Source organism: Pundamilia nyererei, unplaced genomic scaffold, assembly GCF_000239375.1.
Source record: "Pundamilia nyererei isolate P.nyererei 1_Seehausen unplaced genomic scaffold, PunNye1.0 scaffold00226, whole genome shotgun sequence".
Classification (NCBI taxonomy): domain Eukaryota; kingdom Metazoa; phylum Chordata; class Actinopteri; order Cichliformes; family Cichlidae; genus Pundamilia; species Pundamilia nyererei.
The window spans coordinates 770,073-793,785 of record NW_005187627.1 but is presented as its reverse complement, the minus strand read 5'-3'; the positions used below and the strand labels follow the sequence as shown (position 1 = coordinate 793,785).

The following is a 23,713-nucleotide window of genomic DNA, read 5'->3' as shown; positions in this document are numbered from 1 at the left end:
AATCTCAATCTGACAACAGTGTGAAAGTGAGAATGCGGTAAAGACGTTTTGGGAGCATTTTTCTGATTCCCCAAGAATTGCCATTGTGCTGGCCAACCATTTGAAAGAAAGAACGAAAGTACTTTATTGGTCCCCGTGGGGAAATTCCTCTCTGCATTTAACCCATTCACTCAGTGAAGCAGTGGGCAGCCATTGGGCGCCCGGGGAGCAGTGTGTAGGGACGGTACCTTGCTCAGGGGTACCTCAGGGTAGCTGTTCAGGGGAATCTAACCCCTGACCTTCCGATCACGGGGCCACCACTCTACCTACTGAGCTATCCCTGCCCACTTGTATAAGCAAACTCAATGAGGTAAGGCTCAATTAGAGACAGAGATCAGTGCCGCTCCTTTCTTCACCACCTGAGGCTCAGTCTGTGTGTTTGGCAGCTTGTTTTTCCTTGTCATTTCTGTCCTGCATGCGCCCTGCTTCCTTGACCTTCAAGACTGATGACTCAATCTTTCCAACCCCTTCATTCGCTCCACAGACCTCTGCACAAATGGAGTCATAGCTCACACCTTACGAGCCTTGACAAGTGATCCGCTCCATCCAGTTCTTCAAGACACTCTCACATCCATCTTTGCAGATCATTTTATGAGTGAATTACAAATCAAAGCCATTTATTTAATGGCGATTGCGTGCAGAAGAACTTGGCCGAGTGGCTGACATCACAAGGTCTCATTCGGTTTCACGCACATAAACACTTTTGTCAGAGTAAAGAATTACTTTGAGAAAAAGCTGTGCACTTTGAAAGCACTGACTGATAGTGATGTCGCCTCCAAATGTGGCCTCTCACTTTTCACAGCCAGGCTCATAAGTTAGGCTGGAAAATACACCGGACCCCTGTCTCATCTCAATATAGAAGTCAGGAGAAAAAAACTGCTTACTCTTGCCAAAAACCATCCCACAAACCCCACTGGGAATGGACTTAACTTGGGCACAAAGGCCCTGGTTATATTTCACCGTAGGATGGCCTTTGTGCCTCTGAATCAGGCAACACTGAGGCTGTGTCTGCTCCTCGCACAACCTGTCTGTCTCCTAAGCTGACAAGCAAGTCTTATTTAGGGAGAAGCACTGAAAAAGTCCACCGGGATTTCATGGATTTTGTGTGTGGCGTACACGGGGGCGCACACACACAGGTTTACACATTGGCACTTTGTCCAAATGAGAGCTCACTCACAGCACATTTCTCACACTGGAATTGTATGGGGGCAGGATTTGCAGAGAAAAAGAAGTAGAGAAAGGGGGGGAGGGTGTGGTGGCACCGGTTGGAGGGGTCTTTTCAGTTCTTTTTGGAGGCAACAATAGTCTTTGTCCAAGATCTTCCACTATTCTTATAAGGGTTACCGAAAGAAGGAGGAGAAGCAGGAGGAGGGAGGTGGCCACGCAGGCGGAGGGTGTTTCTCCATAGTAACAATGACAAAACAGGCCAGTTCAACACCAAGCAGGCAAAAAGGTTATTGGAGCTGCTGAGGAGGCACACACAAACCTGTGGAGTAGAGCCCTGTCCACAGAAGGAAAGGAGGAAGACCAGTTTGGTGAGGATCTGTAAAAGGGGGGCAGTGTTGTGTAAAGAAGACAACGAGGCAGGCAGCATTTCCGAAAGCTTTATGACAAAGTGTTTATCAGTCAGTCAAAGAAAGCGCTGGGAGGAACATTATCATAGCAGCCAGCACATCTGTATCCTCCGAGCATGGATCGAGACAGTCACAGTGAGGACACTTTGTCAACTATGGTTCTGGAGAACATAAAGAACAAATTAATTGATGCCTTCAGAGTGACAGGAGAGTCCCGAGCAGATCTCCAGGACTCTGGTTCCACAGTCAGACCGGTCAGCGTGGGCAGGAGTTATCAAGCAAACGAAGAGCTGCGGCGGGCACAGATAGATGGAGCGATAACCTGGCTGAGGTCTGAACTGGTAGGTCATCTTAAAAATCTGACTTTGTTTGCTATTTATCTTTAGCCTTCAACAGGTGGCTTCAACAGTCATGGGTATTTTATTCATCTATTATTTTTAACCAAGTTCATTCATGCATATGAAAAATCAAAGGAAAGGACTAGTAATTTTATGTGTAGCTTGGTTATGCTAATTATTTTCTTTCATTGTTGTCATGCAGTTGGAAATGCGCTCCCAGGACCTCCAGCTGGCTCAGACACTGCTGGGGCTCAACACAGAGATCCAGAGACTAAGGAGGGAGAGTTTTGGATGTGTGGAGGTAGAAGGGGGTAACCACCAGTAACTGGCTCCAGCAAAAGTCTTTTTTTTTTTACTGGAATGAATAGTGGAGAAAGTAAGGACTGTGATGCAAAGATTCAAATGCACTTGCTTATGATAATAAGTTGTATCACTGTAAAGGAAGTTAGTTAGCAGTTGCATGTAAAATACCTTTAGTGAAAAAAAAGAAGGTTGCAATATGTTGAATTGTCTTTGATCCTGCTCTTTTCTTTTTTTGAAGAAAATTTGCACTTACACAAAGTTGTGATAAACAAAGTGGAAAGAAAAAAAAGACATAAATGTGTGAATGTAAGAGAAGTAAAATGTACAATGTCACCGTCTTTGCGTCTTTATTTAGCTGGCATACTGTAACCACTGCAGTACCTGTTTTAAAAAGTGCTATAAAATTCAGGAATGGTTAATAAATACATTCAAGTGTCACTCCCAAACAAGAACAAAAAAGACCATCTTTATCTACATGTAAGAGCATTTTAAAAACTCATATGTCAAATCAGAATAGTTATCTGCAGTTACAATGAACACATGGAGATATAAAAAAAACAACCTCCAGGCTGACCTACTGAATTACATTTCTGGTCAGACAGAATAAATATCAGTGACTTTTCAGGCTTTCAGTTACTGACATGTTCACATGTTTGTACAGTACATGTTAATATTTGTCTAGACAGAGAAAACGCTTAACACAGTGCTTCAAAAGACTGCCTTTAGGTCATTGTTTAATACAGATACTAAAATATAAAGTAACAATATATACATACTGGAAATGTATATACTGTATGATGCTACAGCCATTGATGGGTTAGTTTGGCTAATAAAATACTCCAGACAGCATGAATCATGAATCCTACTTTTCCTGCTACATCATACTCTTTAAAAAAATATTTTTTTATTTAATCTGTAGTAAACTGTAGGAAAACCACTCACATAACTATGACTTCAGTAAACCTGGGTGTACTCTTTTCTCACATGTCACACTGTTAATTTAGTTCCATCAACTTCACACTCCACTTTAAGATTCTTGTTTTAACTTTTAGAGCTCTGCATGGACACTCACCAGAGTATACCAGTAAACTTTTACATGCATACAACCCAACAGGTGCCTGGGGTCATGTGATCAGTACCTGCTGGCTGTGCATCATAAAAGGCTGAGAATTAAAGGAGACAGTGTACTCCAGACTCTGATATTTGCGGACTTAAAATACAGCTAAAAACTCATCTTTTTAAACTCCATTTGCTGTCTTTTGTTTTGTTTTTGTTTTGATGTTCTATCCTTTTTGTTGTCAAGCACTTTGTGACGTTTATTTTGAAAAGTAATATGCAAATAAAATGATAATTTATTCATGGCTGAAAAATATAGGCAAAACAGAACTGTCAAAAACAGCAGTACCTCTAATGGCCACTTGAGGGTGACTCCAAAAGTAGTTCATCCTGTTAGACTCCAATGTAAAAACTCCCAGCTTACGTCTTGGTACAGAAAAATCAAACAAACACGTGTTTATTATGAATATTAATCGAGCTGGAAGGTGGATGACTTGTGTTATAACTCACCAGCATGTATTTTTATGGATATACTCAACGTTTTGACACTAAAAACAAACAAGTAAACAAAAAAACAACATGGCTGTTGTGCCCCACAACTACTAATTAGCCTGTTTTGCAAAAAAAAAACCAAAAAAACATTTGTTTTTGTCTAAGGTGCCTTTTTTCATTTACAATGTCATATTCGTGTTATGAAAATAAAAATAAAGTATAAGCCATGACATTGTTGGCTAGTTTGTATGCAGCCGTAAGTTAAAATGACTTTAAGCTTTGTTTTTTCTTAAGTGAAGCGGTGGAAAATGGGGTCACCGTACTCCACCTTGTCTATGTTAACTGCCTTAAAAGGCACATTTTTGAAAAATTTGTCTGACTTTTTAAGGCACAGAGCTTCTCCTGCAGAACATCCTCCTCGATAAAGTGCCCGAATAAAGCTGCTGAGGCATCTTTAGGCAGGAAATGGAAAAGCCCCCCTCCACTGAGCTGGAGTAGAGACTGCCGCTTCCTTGTTCACTCTCAGAGTCCCAGTAGCTCCCCTCCTCTTCTTCCTCATACGTCTCCTCCTCTTGCTCCTCCTCATACAGCTCCTGCTTGAGCTCCTGGATGCCTGAGTGAAGCTCCATCAGCTGTCGAATCAGGGCTTGATCCTGAGAACGCATCTCCATCTACACACGGAGGACACATCTGTTTAGATTTCACAGAAGCACAGAGCAAACAGACAAATAGGACCAAATACCAAACTGTGAATGAAAGAATTGTGAAGCGAACTTCAGAGAGTTTCTTTCCATCTCGATGAAGCTGAGCAGGTTGTGCTCGCTTTGAAACCGTAAGCCATTTCATTTGAGTGTTGCCCTCTTTCAAATGCAAATGGATCTTTCTGTCATTCCCTTTCTTTTCCTTTTTTTATGAGAGGCTGTCCAACTACTGGCATTGTAAAATAAGATATTCAGAATTCCATCGAGTGTCCAAGTCTGTGCAAAGCACTCAGGAATGCGGGCCGATCTGCATTTCTTTTCTCGGTTAATTACAGCACCAGGCTCAAACTGAGGCTGAGGCGGTGCATAAAAGATTCTGGTTGTATTTCCTTTGTCAACACTTAATTAAGAGAAAACCGTGATTTTCTTTTTTTCTTCTTTGAGATCGAGCCATCTTGGGCTTCACCTCATTATGACAAACACTAGTCCTTTTCAAATAATGTAGAGGCTTCTCAAATCAGCTTCTGTCTGTAGATGGGGTTTTTTTTCCAGGGAGTATGCTAACCACAGAAAAAAACCACCTCATCCTCAGCACAAAGCTTTGGGACTTTTTGGTGATATTTTATCACATTTTGCTTATGAATTATAAGCGATACTTAATGCATCTTCTGTCTTTGGTGTGTCTGTTTCATTTTCCTTCTTTTTTCTATCCTTAATTATCTTCGTTTAAGTGTGGGAGAATAATACCATAGAGGCATCTGTGTCATTAAATTCATCTCATGAACACAAAAAGTGGAACAGCTATGGGTTGGGGGAAATGATCATATTGTAAATTCAAATGTCTTTAAATATAAGGTTATGATAAAGATTACTTTGAATGAGGCTAAAAGAAAGTTAACTCATTCACTGCCATTGACGTCTATAGCCGTCAATTGCAGTGAATGAGTCAATGGGTTTAACTCATTCACTGCCAGCCATTGGCAGTGAATGAGTTAAACCCATTGACTCAATAAATCGTTATAAAATGATGAGACGGATAAAAAAAATCTCCTTAGGTGATTTAAATAAGATGTTAAGTTTAGAAACTAATGAAGTAAATAACATAGAAAACAATAGATTTATTAGTTCGACTTTAGTTTAGTTGTTTTCTCCCCCTAATGCATTTTGATCAAAAGCTCTAGAAAAGCCACAAATCAACCTTAAGATGAGAAGAAGCAAAAATTTTTCCAGAGTGAATAAAGATCTTTGGATTGTTGTATGCATTAAATAATCACATCTACAGATGTGCTCTATTCAAAATTGCAATGTGATTATATTTGCCTACAATACTTAAAGGTAAGTACACTAAAAAGAGGGTAAAAAGCCAGGTTTTACAATAATTGTACTGTAAACAAATTCAAGTACTCTATAAGTCATTTTAAGTAATGCACAAGTAATTTCAAGTATTGCATAACTTCATGTATTTTACAAGAAAGGAAACACAAATGATTAAGTACACTGTACTTTTCATGGCCGCGGATTGCACTATGGAGTGGCTTGACCTTGGCTTCCAGGTATTTTAAAGGAAAGGAGGTCCTTTTAAAAGTCTTCTTTGAATAGTGATTGTAAAAGAAAAGAACATTAAGTTGACTTGACCCCATCACGATAAGGTCACATAGGCCTGCAATTTTTGATGGTACTTATTTTTTCTAAATTGATAAAAGGACAGTTGAGTAATGGAACAAAACAAAACAAAACAAAACAAAAAAAAGTAAACAGGCAAGATGAATCCACTCCATAATATGGCCTGGCCATGGTGTATAAAGTATATTTACAATGTGAGACGGGGAAATTGTTTGCTTTTCTGTAAAATTACCATAAATTCTACACCACTTAAAATGATTTATTCACTACTTTTATTTATTTATAATTAATGTGTAATTTATTTACATTATAGCTTTTTCTGCATTTCCTGTAAAAACCTGATTTGTTTCCCCTTTATTGTGTTGGTTATCTTTAAGTATTTGCAGGTAAATATAATTACATTGTCATTTTAAATAAAACACATAAAATTCTATTTGATAACAGGAGAATTACATACTTTGTCATTGACTGTATTATGAAGTGTTACCATATGTATAAATAAACAGAAAACTCTGAAAATCTGAATTTATTTTATTTAAGGAGGCCAAAGTGCGACAAAAAAACGGAGACTGTAATTTTGTATTTTTACATGCAAAGCTCGTCCTGCTCATAAAAAAAAAATGCAATGTGAGTCAAAAGTTTGACATCATCTAATAAATAGACTTGTGGATTATTTCTGGAATTTAAAGGTTAAAGGTTTTAGCCTGAGCACCTCCTTTAAACTATCTGAAGGAAGGTGAAACAGACAATTTAAGGATCTCATTCACTGCTGCTCCTCTGAGGCCTGTTTCCAGGATGTCTCTGTTTCTCCTTGTTGCTCTTCTGTCCGGCTCCCGCTCAGACTGTTTTCTTCCCTGTGTGCTCAGGACACTCGGTTACCATGACGAGCAGTCGCAATAAATGCCAAGCGATAAATCAAGCCGTGACAATGAGCCTTGCACTCGCAGACACACAAGCACATGCACACACAGCCTCTTTGCATGGTGACGGTGGTTTAAAAGGGTGTGACGTTGTAAGAACATGACTTACATGGAGCCGGAGGAACAAAGAAGGCAATAACTTGGGCCTCACACACAAAAACATCAGGGCTGACCATAGAAGTCGTTCTGATGGTGGGACAAATGACTTGATCTTTATCACAACAGACAATAAAAATGTTTTTAGACTTCCCACAGACGTCACAAAAGGGCCACGCAGAAGAATTTACAGGTCATAGATTTTGTTGCTGTTTAGTAAATGAGCAAAATTGATATTTTATATTCACCTCAGTTTGAATTTGGTTGAATAGAAAAATAAAATGCTTTCAAAACAATAATTCATGCTTTGTTTATCTGTTGAATTCAACTCATTTCACAATTCACTTTGGAAATAAAAGGGTCATTTTAACCCCGAAATTTCAAAGTCTACTCTTACCTGTGCAGATCAGAAAATAACACACATCAGTGGTGAAGGAAGTATTTAGACTGTTTCCTGAAGCAATATAGCCAATGTGGCCCTATCTATGAAATATTTGCTGAACAGTGGCCACTCTTACTGTCTGAAAAAGAAAAATGCAAAACTATGGGACAAGATTTCTAATCTTAGTGAACTAACTCAGTAATGTTTGTCATATTCCATCATTTGGCTAAAACTGCTAAATAAATTCATGAATTTGGTCAGCAGATTAAGCAAGTCCAACAAAATCAATTTGTTTAACTAGAACATTTACTACAACAACATTGTACTATTGTACTGCAACATTTTACTAGATTTAAGGAAATTATATACGAAATAGTTATTTCTTCATCAACAATGATTGACTCTGACTTACACAGAACTTTGAATCGCACTGACCCAAAGTTCTGAAAGTGTTTTAAATTTCATTTTACATGCACAAGATTATATTTTTTTGCATGCAGCTTTTAGTACAGACAAATAATATTTTTTAAATCTTTATTGTGTAAATAAACACCCCCTATTCCCAGAACGCATAGTTTTGTACAACTCTAACATGAGCTGCCACAATAAAACTAAAGAGGGCTTTAATATAGTTGTAACAGGAAACAGGAATCTGCAGGTGTTATATACGTATAGCAAGACAAAATTTATTAGGGATACACCGTTTCCCTTACAGGCTCGATCAGAGTCCCAGTCTTACCAGTTCCCTTCGCAGCCAGGCCAGTGCACTCTCTATGTCCAGTTTGCTTGCTTCTCCACCAGATGTGCACCCTTCCTTGACATGGTTGGTTCTGGCCTCAGGGTCCCTGCTTGTGCTCTCTTGTGCTCCCTTGCAGTCATCAAAGGTGGAGGTCTTGCAGGAGAAGTCCCGCAGTCTTGTTAGGACCACCTCCATCATGTTAGGTCAGTGATAGTTCTTCTAACCGGAGTCTCTTCTACACCCTCTGCTGCGTCTTGCCTGTTTTCGGCCGTAATGCAGCTGCAAACAGCCTCGTCTTCTGTTATGAGCCCTGCCAGCTCGGAGGACTTAAGAGGAGCTCTCTCTCTCTCCCGTTCTCATCTTTCAAACATGCTCCTTCCTCCCTCCCTCTGCTCTCCTCCTTTTTCTTGCCGTCTGTTTCGCAAACATTAGCCCCCAACTGCTTGGCAGAGTGAACTGGTAGCACTGGTCTGGCGAATGCCACCGAGCTGGTATGACGTCAGTGAATTGTCCGGATGCCTGATGTGGAGCTGTTTGGTTTTTTGTTTTGTTTTTTTTGTTTTTTTTAAATCAGACACACAAACACAGAGATCATTAGGAAGGAGATGAGGGAATTAGGCCGGTGGTTGTCTTGAAGATGACACAAGGGTCCTGTTGTGTAAACTCACACAGCTTCAGTGAGTTTTGGTCTGTTAAAAGATGATGGAAGGTGATGATGCTGACAGAGACATAAACATTAAGTCCTATGGTGTACGTAGAACTCACTGCCCTGAGTGGCCTACGTCAGGGTCAGGATCTAAAGAACAGTGTGAACAGCCATGTGTAACTAACCCTTCTCATGCCATTTTCCCTTCACTCTGTAGCCCCTGGCAACCCACTCCTCATCTATTCACACGCTTTGGTAAACCAAACACAGGCCGGCTGTACGGAGCCTGCATCGACCAAAATAGCCCCAACACACTATTTTTAGAGTTAAACTGACTCCACTTTTAGACTTGTTTAAGAAAGCAAACGTCACCCCTCTCAAAAGGAGCTAAAAAAGTCTTCAAGTCTCATTGTGCAAGTGTGTCATGTTCCCACTGCTGCTTTCAAAAGGAATGAAAAGAGCTGATGTAAGTGTTTTAACGTCACACACTGCATTGGGTGAAACTCTCAATTATATTTCTGCAAAAGGCACTTTGTCTCAGCCTGTCGGCGGTTGAATGTAAGATCGATTTAAATCTGGGGTAAGCGTCATGGTTTTGGTATCCCTGGACAAAAAAACATGGCACAAGAAATCTATGGGACAATCATTTCTAACAGCAGAGATGGTGTGAACCAATCATGTTGCTGTATTCTTGCACATTGAAGTGCTGTTAAAAAGTATTGCCCCACCCCTTCAGACCTCCTTTGTTTTTTTTGTTTTTTGCCATATTTGTCAGAGTTAAATGTTTCAGATTGTAAAACAACTTTTAGATAAATCTGAGGAAACACAAAATGCAGTTTTTAAATTATGATTCATTTATCAAGGGAAAAGGGGTTTGAGAATCTACCTGGGTGTGTGTGAAAAAGCAATTGCACCCTGAACCTAATGCGGGTTGTGTCACTCTTGGCAGCAAGAACTACAATCAAGCACTTGCTGAGTTAGTCATTGCTGTGGAGAAATTTTGTCCCACCCTTTTTTTTTACATATTTGTTTCACTTCAGCCATATTGGGAGGGTTTTTCAGCATTAATGGTCTGTTTACGGTTGTGAAAAACCCCATCTCAATCAAATGTAAATCCAGACTTTGACTAGACCACTCCAAACCCTTCAAACCCTCCATTGCTTTTAAGCACTGATGTGATGTCTTGTGGAAAATCCTGCTGCATAGCCCAAGTGTGCTTGATCTTTGGGGAACAAATGGCTGCACATTCTCCCATGGGATTTTCTGGTAGAGTTTTTATGCTTCAGGTAGTAGTTTTAGGTCCGCTTAAAAACAAAAAAATCAATCAGGGGTTCCTCAGGGGTCTGTCCTTGGACCATTATTGTTCAACCTTTACATGCTCCCATTTGGTACTTTCATAAAGAATCATATCATAGCTATAATATCTCATTCTTTTGCAGATGACATTCGGTTGTACCTATCATTTTCCTCATATTATCTATCTCCTGTTCACAAACTAGTAAGTTGCACTGAGGAAATGAACTGTTGGATATGTAGAAGCTTCTTGTAACTGAACAGAAACAATAAAAATATTTATTCTTGACTCAAAAAGTCAGAGACAGAGAATTTGTTCATATTTATCATGCCCTTCTCTGAAACACACAGCAAATAAATCAAGAGCCTTGGCATTATTTTGGACGGTCACCTCAGTTTGATAAACACATCAATACGATTACCAAAACTGACGTCTACGACTTAAAAAGTATATAAAAAGTCAACAAGTTTTTATAATAAAGTGACTATGAAATTGATGCAGTAAATGGATTAATCCATGCAGGATTATCCAAATCATCATTAAAATGACTTCAACTCAATGCAGTAGAAGCTAGTAGTGCATGGAAATGTGAACATATTACCCCAGTATCCAAGTCTCTCTCTACTGGCCCCCAGCTCAACACAGGCTAACCTTTAAAATCCTTCTGTTAGTTCATAAAGCTCTTAATAGTTTGGCCTCCCAGTGGATCTCTGAATTGCTCAGGGTCAATAACCAAATTAGACCTCTCAGGTCATCAGGTGCAGATCCTTTAACTGTCCCTAGAAAGTGTGCTGAGGTTGCTTTCAGTTTTTGTGGTCCTGCTCTTTGGAACAAGCCGAACGCTGATCTGAGGTCAGCTGGAACAAACTCAAAACCTTTCTCACAGGCTTACTGTTCAAAACTTTATATATGTGTGTGTGTTAACTTCTATTTTATGTTTTCATAAAGTTTGTTTTGTTTGTGTTTTTATTGCCTTAACACTTCGCAGACCTACACTGGTTTATCTTAAAGGAATGTACTGTATAAATAAATTATCATTGCGATTGATCACCACCTTGTAGGAAGCTTAATTATGAATTAAAGGTTTAATTCAATCAAAAGAAAGAAAAAAAATACTAATGTTTGCCCTGTGATTGCTCCAATCTGTACTCATCCCACCACCTCCTCAAAGGGAAGCCAACTTCTCCATCTTCTTTCATTTCCTTCCCCTGACCTCGCCTCCTCCACTCTCTTTACCACCTTTCTCTTCATCTATTATCACCTTCTTATCCCAGCAGATCAGCTATTCAAAATCATAAAAAAAAAATCAATCTCTATGATCGATCAGATTAAAAACACTGTTACTGCCAACTGGTAACGTATCAGCATTTACTCAGCAGGGCTAACGCTTTTAATGCCAGTTATTCTTTCAAACATTTCATCCGAGTCCGAGTTTTTCTTTTAACATCATTTTGATAACTAAAGCGAATGAAGACACACTTTAAAAATAGAAACATAGATCTAAATTAATGAAGTATATAGAAGTGACTGACACGTAGGTCTGTTTAAGTGGATCCTTGTCGCCATCTTCTGGTATTTTTTTTTTAAATCAGTCGCCAAAACAAAAGCGAGACTAAGTTTTTTTTAGAAAGACTTGCTACCCATCCACTATCTTGAAACTCCCCCGGGGCTGTTATTGGCTCATTACCGATCCAAATAAAGAATAAACAAAATAAAAAACATCACCGACATAGCTGCTGTTTAATCCACCCACAGATTGAAAATTAGTGTCGTTTTTCTTTTCTTTACCTGCAGCTCCACGCGAATATTTCTTCCTTTTTTTCCTGTTTCTGCAACTCAGTGCAAAGCTGTTCAGGTTGAACTAACAATATGCTCCACACTGCCAATAAAGACTCAGTGTGAGTGGCTGTTTCCATTCAAAGTGAAAAATAAAGTATCTCATTGATAAGTTAATTCCACTGTACGTGCAGGTGCTTGGGAATCTTTCGGGGGTTAAAATCGGGGTGTTAAGTAAGACTGCTTTAATCGGAGACGAGTTTTGCTGAATTTGGAAATAATGGCTAAGTGATAACGCAAGAGGAAAGGGCGCACGGCCCGTGTGGTTTGATTATGTAATCAGTGAGTGCCGGCTGATCAGAGGAGGTGGGCGGACCCCGAAGAACTCGAGCGGTAGTTTGGGATGTGTGAAACAGTGAAATCCTCTCCCGATTAGTGAATTAATAATCAAAGCTGAATTTGGGTTTTAAACACAAAATATTCATTAGCTTTAGGAAATTGAGCTTCGTCCCAAATTATTTCCCTTTAATATGTTACATTTATTACAGAAGTGTGTCTGTTTTGGACCCCATGTGTTCCATCACCTCCCCCGCCGTCCTTCGGGCCGGCCGGCTCTGCGTTTGCACACGGTGCAAAGCGTTAGTCACAAGATTGCATCAAAGTCTTTGCGCCTTGCACCCCAATTCGTTAGAGAAGACATCCAGCGGCCGCTGAAAGACGTCTCAAGAAGGCACAACTCAAGATCAGAGAAGAAAACAAAGATTTTAAGTGAGATAACTGAACATTAATTTATTATATTATATATATATCTATATATTATATTATTATAATTATTGTTTTTACTTCTTTTTTAGGTTTGTTTAAATACGTTTTTGTTTTTAGTCTGAGTATTTTTCCGACTGTCTGAGAAGACAGCAGTCATGTTTAAAAGCAAGGATCCAGAGAATTTTCACCTGGTGTCAGAAGAGAAGAAGAGATACAGCACACCGGAAAGGTAAACGATTAAAGTTTGTCTTAATAGTGTTTCAGATTAGAGTAGAGGAACATGTGATTCCCTGTTTCCAACAATAAACAGATGAATAAAAACAAGCTTAAAAATATTCATTGTGCTTGAAGGTTTGGTGTTAAATTGTATTTTAAATCAAAAGAAACAGAAAAGGGTAGTTTCAAAGTTTTACAAAGTGCTTTGGGGGAGTGTCTGCTCACGTTCCTCTGTGACCTACTGGTTTTCCACACGGGACTGGACTGGTCTGGGGGTCTGATGAGATTAGCTGTGTGCAAATGTGTGTCTGACTCTGCTCATTTAGCCGGCTCTACTTCTGCTTAATAGGGAAGTGTGCACAGAGTGCAGCAGCAGCGCATAGACCCACTTTTATACACTCGTTAATCAGCGATTGTTTGTTTGGTGTCCTCTGATGTTAATATTGTTATTGGCCCTATTATTTATTAGGTTACAAGACCACGTCAGTTTTAGTCGGGGGGTTACAATGAGGTGTAACAATCGTCGTGCCAAAAAGTGATTTCCGGTGTTCCAGATTAACTGCTTTTATGCTAATTGGTTAGATTTGTTTACAGATTGGTCATTTTCATCGAGTGGTCTTCTCTGCCAGTGTGTCATGCGGATTAACTAGTTAACCTGGAGCACCGGTATTTGCAAAAAAAAAAAAGATTAGCGGTATATAACCGCTGCCAAGGACTTGGTGATCTATAATGGATGACATCAAGTCAGATCTGAGCCAGAAAGAAATACCGTTATGAAGTAGAATGAGCAAGCAGCTTTTGGTAAAGTGACTTTTACATATCGTTTATTTAATCCAGGTAAAACGCACACTGACATATAACAATGTAACATAACAGCTCTGTAAAGATAGTTTATGCACATTGTTGTCGAATTTGTTATTTATTTGTGGACTGCAGCTTGGTGTGTAGGTTGCTCATTAATAAGAAAATAATGACTTCCCAAGCGCTTTCTCCTTCTCATCCCTGTGATGCATTCACATTGCGAGCCATCGTGGCTCAAGAGTTGGGAGTTCGCCTTGTAATCGTTCGCCTTGTAATCGGAAGGTTGCCGGTTCGAGAATTCATAAAAGCGCTATACAAATACAGGCACTATACAAATATAGGCCATTTACCAGGCACCAGTCTAACCGGCTACGCTGGTTAGACTGATGTTTTTAACCAACACCTTTTATTGCATGTAATGCACAAACACACCAACAGAGGGCAGTAATATCCCTTCAACATACATTGTAAAATTACTATTACAACATAGACTGGTGAAGTTATCACTGATTCTCTGTGGCTGGATTGATGCAGAGCTGACTGTTCATGGCCAGTTAGCAGAAATAACTTGATAGTAATATAATGATTAATAATACGTGATGAATTATTATATTTAAGGTGATGGTTTTGATTACAACCCCAAAAGCTGCAGGGTATAATTTAATATTTCTTTGCTAAAATATCAAAAGCCTTCCATAGATGGGAGCTCATGTTCCTCTAACAGCTGTATATACCTTTCAGCATTGATGGTGCCTTTCCAGGTTACAAATTTCAACTCGTCTGACCACAAAAAAGTGTTTCACTTAACCTCAGTCCATTTTTAATCAGCTTTGGTCCAGAGAAAACAACACTGTTACCGGATCATGTTGTTGTATGGCTCCTTCTTTGCACAACAAGTGTTCCTGAGCCCATGCAGTGATTTCCGCGTTAAAGCCCTGTTTTTGAAGCAATACTGCTCGAGGGCCTAAAAAAATCATACATTTTCACAGATTTTCGGCCTTATCGCTTACACACAGAGGTTTCTCCAGATTCTCTGATATTTTTTATTTTTTTTAAATGCTACTTACTGTAGATGAGGAGACATTCAAAGTCTTTCTCAGTTAAATCACTTGAAATGTTTTCTGTTATACTATGAATAAACTATGAATTATGAGATTTTTAAATCACTACACTCTGTTTTTATTTACATTTTTTGCAACTTCCCAACTTTCCTGTCCTCAGCTTTCTGACCTAATTCTACTTTTTATACGAGAAATGTACTAGTACATTACCATACGGCTTGTCAAAGATTTGCTTAATCTCCAGTCCTAAATATACAAAAAGCAGTGAACATTGATGTAGCAGCACAGGTCAGCTGGTCACAGACTGTACACAAAGATGTTCACAGTTCACAAATGAAATTATTGTGCTTGTGTTTTTGTTTTTTGTTTTTCTTTTCCTCCTATTGCGCTGCTTCACCCAATCTTAGGGTTTCTCCACCTGCCAAATCCCAAACATGGTTCCAATGCTAGAATGTCAAGCATGTGTAGGAGAAAATGGTCATCTTTGTATAGGTTATTGGTGTGACCTTCCACAACAGTCCCAATTTGCCATGATTTTCCCACCTGTTTGTCATAGTCAATGACATCAGTAGTCATGAAATGTTAACGTAGACTTGAATTACTGCACATCAAAGGCTGCCTCCCTCTTAACTCTGATCCACATCAGTTTGCTTATTGAGCAAACAAATGTACACAGGATACCAAAGCCACAGCCCTCCTCACCACACTGAACCACCCAGGAAGTCTCTTTAACACAATCACCCCCACTGCTCCTCTAACCTCATACTTAACGCTGGCTTTCGTCAGGGCTGTGTGCTAAGTCCTGTCCTTTATGCTTTGCTTTTTGTTTTGTACAAACGTGACTGCAATCCAGTGGACCCCACCAACACCCTTATTAAATTTGTAGATGACACTTGTGTTGCTGGATACTTAACTTGACATATAGATGAGGTTCAGAAACTGTCTGTGTGGTCCTCTGCAAACAACCTCAAACTCAACACCAGTAAAACCAAAGAGATGATAAAAAGTAAGGCCCAACCCTCCACTAAAGCAACAGATTATGGCTTTAAGTTCCTGAAAACTCATACTGCAGAGGCACTTAGAGGTCTGCCAAGACAGCAGAAATGGTAAAAGAAACAAAAAAAAATCCACATAGAGAATACATTTCCTGATAGTTTATGCAGAGCAGTCACATAGAGGAAAAGCTGTTGGTGGCCTTCTACCCCTCAGTCATCATTGTAAGTGTACTACATCAGTGTGGTACTGATCAGTGGAGAATAAACCTTTGCAGATGGTCGTCAACACTGCCCAGGAATCAAGTGACTTCCCACTGCTCTGCTTGAAGGACATCTCCAGCTCTCAGTGTCTCAGGAAGTCAAGGAAAATAATTAAACTTATCCACCTTGGGTGGCACTTGTTCTACCTCCTACCCTCAGTCAGACACTCTAGGCATAAAAAAGCCTGACAAACATTCTCGAAACAAAGTTTTTGTTCCCCAGTTCAACCAGAACTCTCACCACTTTTAATAGCTATTCTTTAGTGAAAGGCATCCCTTTAAGTGATTCCCTGACTGTACAAGTATGAATGTCTTCTTTTAAATCAGACTTAGGGTACATCTAGTCCTGACTGTACCTGACTGACCTGCATGCAGTCAACGGGAAAATAGGATTAAAATGTATGCGATTTGTTCATCGAGGTAACTGCATATGTGGATAGGCTAATAGAACTGGATAAAGCCGTCAGGTATTAAAACCCATGGCTGTCTAAATCTGACAGGAAAAAATGACTTTTGAAATGGATACAAGATAAAGCTACTGAAATGAACACAGAAATCTTTCACTGTATTATACATCAGAAAGTGTGTACGTTAGTGCTAAAAATAACCATGTTGTTGATGTTTTAACTAAAATAATTTCGTTAGGGTAAGAGCACTGAATCGCAGGACTTGGAGGATCACGAGACTGAACATGGTGACATAGCTGTCAAGCGGCTTCAATCAGGGCAAAGTGCTAAAAAGAGTATAGGACCTAAGAGCAAAAATTTGACAGTTAGAGGAAACTCAACGACATTTCAGAGCTCTCAGATGCTACACGAAAGGCAGATCTTGCATTTGCTGTTAATGTGATTAAACTTTGCGTTTCCACCTCAGATTCTGAACTTGACTGTAATATTCAAACATAAAGCAGGCTAGATTTATTTCATTGAACAAGAGAAAATAACGAAAAGGCTGCCAACGACATAATTAAAACACAAGCAGAATAGCAATGTGCCATTGCTATTAGCACATAAAGTTAAAAGTCTTGAAAATTTTCCAAAACATCCACATTTTTCCTCAGAATTGGAGATAATTTATCTGCATTTCAGGAGCAGGACCACACCTCCATACACTCCCTTTCCAGTTCTTTATCTATATATGAATCCCGCTGCACTATAAGCTGTTCTTTCTTGTTTTCATACCCCACCCTCTCTTTTTCTATCCATCTACTACTCATTAGAACGTGGGGATGTGCTCGGCCCAGGAGCCGCCATCAGTCCCCTCTGAGGCCTTCCCCAAACCACAGCCTCAATTCATATTCAAGCCATCTGCCATTATCTACAGAAGATGCTGTCAAACCTAAATGAGGATGTGCTAATTAATTGTTTTGGGAAATGTTGGCATTTCCACTATAACTATTTTACATTTTTATTGCCTAATTGTAACTTATCTACCTCTAGAAGTTTTTGTTAATGTTAAGGGTTAAAAATTTTGTCCACAACTCATTGCATTCACTCTGTTTTTGTGTATCCAGTGTGCCAAACCACAACATCTTACAGAAAGATGGCACGGGTAACATTAAGCACTGCCATGACAACAGCCGTGCTCAGGAGGATCGAGCGACTGAGAGGAAAGTTGCCAGGAAGAGGCTCTACCTGGTTTCTGTCATCTGCCTGATTTTCATGATTGGTGAAATCCTCGGTGAGTCACGGTCGTTTTCTGCTTTTATTTTGTGATGATTTTTTTGTTCTCATTTTCTCGGTGCGTATCCCATGATGACAGCTGATATTTGCGTATTGTTTGTAAGTCAACAATACACGCTGCCATTTCTGTTATTTTCTGTGACCTCTGACCATCTCTGTCTTCCTTCACGCCTCGTACTTCTCTTTCCTCTCACTTGTCTGTCCTCAGCCAGCTCTCTCACACCTACTTGTGGCCACCTTACTTATTTTTCTTGAATTATATATACATTTTGTATCCCTACAAGTGTAAATCTGACATTGCTGCACTAATATACCAAGTAGTTAATCCATTTCACTAACTGTCCTGGTTCTGTCCTTCTGCAGGTGGGTATTTCGCAGGCAGCCTTGCGGTGATGACAGACGCTGCCCACCTGCTGGTGGACTTAACCAGCTTCATCATCAGCCTGTTATCCCTTTGGCTCTCCTCCAGACCAGCTACACACAAACTCAGCTACGGCTGGCACCGTGCAGGTACATCATTACAGGATGCGTCTTCCAGTTAGTATGTAATTTATTTGAGCTTTTCTTTATTTTATTCATTCCTTTGCAACTTAATTTTCACTAACATGGCATGCAAAATAAGTGGATGTCACTGCAAAATAGCAGAGCTTTCAGTGCCATATGCTAGGAGTTACATCCTGCATCCACACATCACAGATATATTTATAAAAGATCACATCATAGTCTCAAACTAAAAGATTTTTTTTAACTTGATAGATTATACTTTGATACCTTTTTATATTGTTTGTTTTACATTTTGTGTTTTTATGTTTATGTAATGTCGTAAACATAAAATCATTAAAAGCCACAAAAAGTTCAGTTTCTTTTAAATTCGTCAGTTCCTGACCAGTTTCAGGAACACAGCTTACCCCCAAAACATTCTTTTGGGTAAGCTGTGCCTGTAGCAACTTGTGATTTAGCTTTAGTACCATTGATTCCTCCTGCACATTTTCGGCTACGTTTTCTCTGCAGTTTTTAAATTTATCAGGGAGAGAATAACCATCATCATCTCAATATAAAGACTAATAATCATAGCATCGATGTAAGCTGCAAAAGATGCTTTTAATTGTGACTGTTGCAGAAACAATGAAAAATGGTTTAGCAGCATAAACCCAAAATAAATAACAATATAAAAATGTGGAAAAAATATATGAACAATATAGTGCAAAACTGAGTCAGTGGAGTGTATTAAAACCTGCTCTAGTACAGCGGTCCCCAACCTTTTTTGCGCCATGGACCGGTTTATGCCCGACAATATTTTTACAGACCGGCCTTTAAGGTGTCGCGGATAAATACAACAAAATAAAACCAGTACTGGTACTGAAAAAAAGATTTATTCATAACACATGTGAAAAGACCCAGGAAAACCGAGTTAACGATAAAAACGATAACAAAATAACGCTAAAAACCCTGAAAACCATACATTTCACACCTGAGCCTCAACTCTCGCGGCCCGGTACCAAACGTTTCACGGACCGGTAACGGTCCGAGGCCCGGGGGTTGGAGACTGCTGCTCTAGTATACTTAAAAGTGGAGCTGGACCAGTTCCTCAATCAAGAACTCACAAATGCCACCAAATTCCTGGAGGGAGGTTGCTGAAGCTATCGGAATATGGAGGTGAGGGAATATAGAAAGAAGTGGAATAACTTGAGGCACAAATATCTTTACCTCTGGGGAAAAAACAAACTGGCTACAACAAAAAGCGGGGACCCGTGAGGGAAAAGAGTATCTGTATTTTATTTGTTTCTATTTTCCAGTCTAGATCAGGTCTTGCTGTGTGTATTTTTTATCAAGTCATTTTCTCTAACTGCATATTGAAATTTGAGCAATTTGCTGTTTCTTGTTGTTTCCAGCAGTGTGCATGACTGCAGATCCTGTCTCTCTCCTTGTTTCTTATTAATGCAGAGATCCTGGGTGCGCTGCTGTCTGTTTTCACCATCTGGCTGGTAACAGGAGTGTTGGTTTACCTGGCCGTGGAGCGCCTCATCAGTGATGACTACACCATCGAGGGAGATATCATGCTCATTACCTCCGGTTGTGCTGTGGTGGCCAATATCATGTGAGTAAAGTGAAGGCTTGTTCGTTTTGGAGTTTGTGATTTAATTAAAGCCATTGCAGAAAGGAAGGCAGCACTTTTCTTGAACTCTTGAAGAATGGTCCTTCTCTCAACAGCATGGCAGTCGCCCTTAATCAGTCCGGCCACGGCCACAGTCATGGTGGGCTCAGCTTTCATGGGCATGGTCACAGTCACAAGAAAGGAGGAGACAAGAATCAGATCTCAAACAGCACACACTCGAGTGATGACTGTACGGATGTAGAGCAAAATCATGGTGATCACGGTAAGTAAAATAACGTTTTTTTATGCCATTTTAATATAATAGGTCATTATCCTCATATTAAAATGGAAGAAAAATGCTTTCTGTAATTGATTTTATTGTTATTCTTCTTCTGCCAGGACGGAGAGCTCAGCAGGCCAATGCAAGTGTGCGAGCAGCTTTTGTGCACGTGTTGGGAGATCTTCTCCAGAGCATCAGCGTGCTCGTCAGCGCCATCATCATCTTCTTCAAGGTAAGGCCTCTCTCTTTCTGTTTGCACACACAGTGTGACCCAACAGTTTAAAACAATTTAAAAGTTACTACTGAAGTTGTGGATGTTATTTTGATAATTATTAGTCCGAAATGTTCATACACCCAGTAGCTAGTCGCGTGCAGCGCACAGTGGCTTTGATGTAACAATTCCTGCATTATTTTTTAGCTTCCAACGCTCAATATTCTCAGCACTAAAAACACATTCCCCCCTGAGAAATGTCGAGCAGCACAAAGCCGGGGCTGTTTCCAACGGGAAAGATGGTACCATGTTCACTGTTCACGTGCTGTTCAGTCATTTCGTGCCTTTCTGCAGAGTCCTCAGTGAGCCCAGTGTGTTGTAGTTCTTTTCCCCAGACTGTCATTACTGCCAAATTAAGGCCTCCTCTTATATAAGATGTAATTAATTGCCACTGTCCTGTGTTCTTTAATGAGAAGCAGTTGGGACCTTTTTTCCTCTGTAACTGGTGCAGATTTTTACACTGAGAAACTGAGCTCTAATAAACAGAACTTTTTCATAAATAGCAGTTGTATAGCAGACGGTGTTTTTCAGCTTGGAAAACTGACAGCACCATTAATGGTGTTACTGTCTGCCTCAATTGGAAAGCACTTTGGGTCAACTCCTGCTGGTTTTAAATGAGCTATGTAAACCGAAGTGAATTCACTAATATAAATGAATTTGTTTAATTAAATATTTCTGCTATAACTCATTTTCTCCGTGCTTCTCTTTCAGCCAGAATATAAGATGGCTGACCCCATCTGCACGTTTGTGTTCTCCATCCTGGTCTTATGTACCACCTTCACCATCCTGAGAGACATCCTTCTTGTCCTGATGGAAGGTGAGGCTGAAATTACTAAATCAACACTGCAGTGCAGTGCTAATGTTTTCATTGGAATCAGAGTCTGATTTGTCTTTTCTATCCATGCCTCAGGTACTCCGTCGGGGGTGAAATACAGTGAGGTGCGAGACGGCTTGTTAGCGGTGAAAGGTGTTACAGCGGTCCACAACCTTCACATCTGGGCCCTCACCGTGAACCAGGCTATGTTATCGGCACATGTAGCCATAGGTAAGAAAGAATTGGGGGGGGAATGCTACTTGATGGGTTCTTTATTAATCTGGATGTGATTAATAATATCGTTAGTAATCACATCCATCGTCTATGATGTAGTCTACGGGGAAGACAATGGATGGTATAAGAGGACATGCACTATTCTGCCAAGATGGCAACCACTTAGGGTGAGACATATGCACTATTCCACGCTCAGCTTTTTAAGTAATATGGATACACCATCTGGGTACTTGTAGAGGACTTTAAATAGCTGTACTTGATGGTATGAATGTACTTGTGCACTCAAAATAGTAAGTGCAAGACTGGAACAACATAGTCTGGAATAAAAGCAAATTTTAGTTAGATAGGTTGCTACTATGTCTCAGCCTTTTGTTCTTCCTGGTCATCCTTGACCAAAAAATAAAGCTCATAGATGCAATATAAATACAAAAGGTGACTAACATTTGGTTTATCACCAATCCCTTTGTTTTCCTCTCTCCTCCACAGATGAGTCAGTGGATGCTCAGACTGTCCTCAGGGAAATGACACAGGCTTGTTTTGCCTCCTACAAATTCCACTCCGTTACGATTCAGATGGAGAGGCAGGCCGACCTGAAGCCTGGGTGCACACTGTGTGAGGACCCTAAGAAGTAGGAACCCGCCGTAAATCTTCATCTGATCCCAGCGAAACAAAGCCAAGATTTGTCTGCTGTGGCGCATGTGTCGATGGCAGTCGGCGCTGCTGCTGGGGACCTTGAGGGCTTAGTGACAAACTTGCACGACTGTGTCTAGAGTGCCTTTGTATTGACAGACCTAAAGAAATGTTTAAAAGAGCAATGAGGGTGGCTTTTGAATGCAAACGATTTTACGGGAAACACTAATGTCCCCCCTCCTTTGGGAAGTTTTATCCATTCGTAGGTATAGTTTTCATGATCAATTTCTGCTTTTAAAAGTGTTCATTGTGAAACTGAAATCACTGAGGGGTCTATGCAAAACTGCAGTTCAAAAGTCTCGTGTCAGTGATACAGGGTGTTGTGGTTTTGTGTGATTAAGCAATTATTCACTTTATTGACCTCAGACATCTGATACAAACCATCATTTGCACATTCTATCATAGTATGTTTTTCTATACACTGACTGTTATACCAGACTCCTGAGTGTAGTTTCATACGTGATGTCAACACTTCTTCAAACTTTGCATAAGTAAGGTGGAAAAACTCAATAAAATATTCATGTTTTTCAAATACTCTGTATTCTGAGTTTTGGTCTGTGTCAGTGGAATAAGAAATGCATCTTGGGGGGGAGGGGTTGATTTCCACCATAACTAACCCCCACCTTTTTGACCTTGAGCCAATTTGCAGTTTTCAGTAAACCTCGGGGGCTGTTTCGTTGTACCACCGGCCTCTGGCATGCTGCAGACAATCAGATATTAATGGCTTGTGTGAGTTTGACCTTCGTCTATCCACCTGTGTCCTGCAGTGTGAGCTGCAGGTGTCCTGAGCTTCAGTGGCGTGGACAAGGTAATCATTAATAACAACTGACGTGTGGCTGGCTGGTGCCAGCTAAATCATTCATTTTATATTTTTAATGGACATATTATTTATTGTATTAAATAAAGCATTAATAAACATGCTAATAAGATAAAACTCCTTTTTTTTTTTTTTTTTTTTTTTTGGTTGACTAGCTACTTGCTCACCGCTTGATTCAAGTTTTGTAAATCTGTTTTCACGTTTTCCACAACCAAAGACACATAAACGAGCACATTTCAAGTCCAGTCATGCTTCAGCAAAAACTACAGCCCGCACTCGGACACGGATGACACCACCTGTCCATTATTTTTAGAAGGACAGCTCAGTAGGCCTCTGAGGTGTTCTCATCAAGGTTGTTACTTTCTTTTTAGATCAAACTAAATGATCGTTATACAGTCGAAGAGGAAGAAAAAAGCAGCTCACAGGTCAGACTTTTAGGTTGTTTTTTTGTTTTTTTACTTTATTGTGCTTTTTAAACTCTTGAGTCTTAAATGGTGACTAAACATGCAAATCAGAAAAATAATAACAGAGGTGATACATTGCAGCCTGAAATAGAACCTAAACAAATTGAAATCTCTGAATGGGAGCACTGATGTAATGGTTTAGTGGACTGCATTCTCATGTTTGTAACGAGTGGTTATTTGAGTTACTGTTACCTTCCTATCAGCCTGAAGCAGTCTGGCCATTTTCCTCTGACCTCTGACATCAAGAACTGCTGCTCACTGGATATTTTTTCCCTAGAGATGGTTATGG

The 23,713-nt window shown here is 39.8% G+C and overlaps 3 protein-coding genes across 3 annotated transcripts; 2 read left to right on the top strand and 1 right to left on the bottom strand.

Moving 5' to 3' along the window:
• Window positions 1-1,503: 1,503 nt before the first annotated feature.
• Window positions 1,504-2,581, top strand: aard (alanine and arginine rich domain containing protein). Its single transcript, XM_005748667.1, has 2 exons — window positions 1,504-1,954; window positions 2,154-2,581. The coding sequence occupies exons 1-2, from the start codon at window positions 1,730-1,732 to the stop codon at window positions 2,274-2,276; spliced, it is 348 nt and encodes a 115-aa protein (XP_005748724.1). The 5' UTR covers window positions 1,504-1,729; the 3' UTR covers window positions 2,277-2,581.
• A 1,391-nt stretch (window positions 2,582-3,972) lies between these two features.
• Window positions 3,973-12,743, bottom strand: LOC102197713 (protein FAM167A). Its single transcript, XM_005748666.1, has 3 exons — window positions 11,992-12,743; window positions 8,264-8,952; window positions 3,973-4,473 (listed from the first exon to the last, which is right to left on the bottom strand). Exons 2-3 carry the CDS (start codon window positions 8,459-8,461, stop codon window positions 4,186-4,188), a joined length of 486 nt encoding a protein of 161 aa, XP_005748723.1. The 5' UTR covers window positions 8,462-8,952; window positions 11,992-12,743; the 3' UTR covers window positions 3,973-4,185.
• Window positions 12,744-12,853: 110 nt separating this feature from the next.
• Window positions 12,854-22,666, top strand: slc30a8 (solute carrier family 30 member 8). The gene is made up of 9 exons (XM_005748665.1): window positions 12,854-12,973; window positions 17,591-17,757; window positions 18,123-18,269; window positions 19,704-19,857; window positions 19,971-20,137; window positions 20,254-20,366; window positions 21,117-21,222; window positions 21,316-21,450; window positions 21,940-22,666. Exons 1-9 carry the CDS (start codon window positions 12,900-12,902, stop codon window positions 22,083-22,085), a joined length of 1,209 nt encoding a protein of 402 aa, XP_005748722.1. The 5' UTR covers window positions 12,854-12,899; the 3' UTR covers window positions 22,086-22,666.
• The last annotated feature ends 1,047 nt before the right edge of the window (window positions 22,667-23,713 follow it).

What these genes read in the sequence shown, in the direction of transcription:
- aard (XM_005748667.1), top strand. Translation starts at nt 1,730, where the DNA reads ATGGATCGAGACAGTCACAGTGAGGACACTTTGTCAACTATGGTTCTG. An exon ending in CCTGGCTGAGGTCTGAACTG is followed by an intron (nt 1,955 to 2,153) that starts GTAGGTCATCTT and finishes GTTGTCATGCAG; the next exon opens with TTGGAAATGCGCTCCCAGGA.
- LOC102197713 (XM_005748666.1), bottom strand. Translation starts at nt 8,461, where the DNA reads ATGATGGAGGTGGTCCTAACAAGACTGCGGGACTTCTCCTGCAAGACC. An exon ending in CCTGGCTGCGAAGGGAACTG is followed by an intron (nt 4,474 to 8,263) that starts GTAAGACTGGGA and finishes CTCCGTGTGTAG; the next exon opens with ATGGAGATGCGTTCTCAGGA.
- slc30a8 (XM_005748665.1), top strand. Translation starts at nt 12,900, where the DNA reads ATGTTTAAAAGCAAGGATCCAGAGAATTTTCACCTGGTGTCAGAAGAG. An exon ending in GCTGTGGTGGCCAATATCAT is followed by an intron (nt 19,858 to 19,970) that starts GTGAGTAAAGTG and finishes TTCTCTCAACAG; the next exon opens with CATGGCAGTCGCCCTTAATC. An exon ending in ATCGGCACATGTAGCCATAG is followed by an intron (nt 21,451 to 21,939) that starts GTAAGAAAGAAT and finishes TCTCCTCCACAG; the next exon opens with ATGAGTCAGTGGATGCTCAG.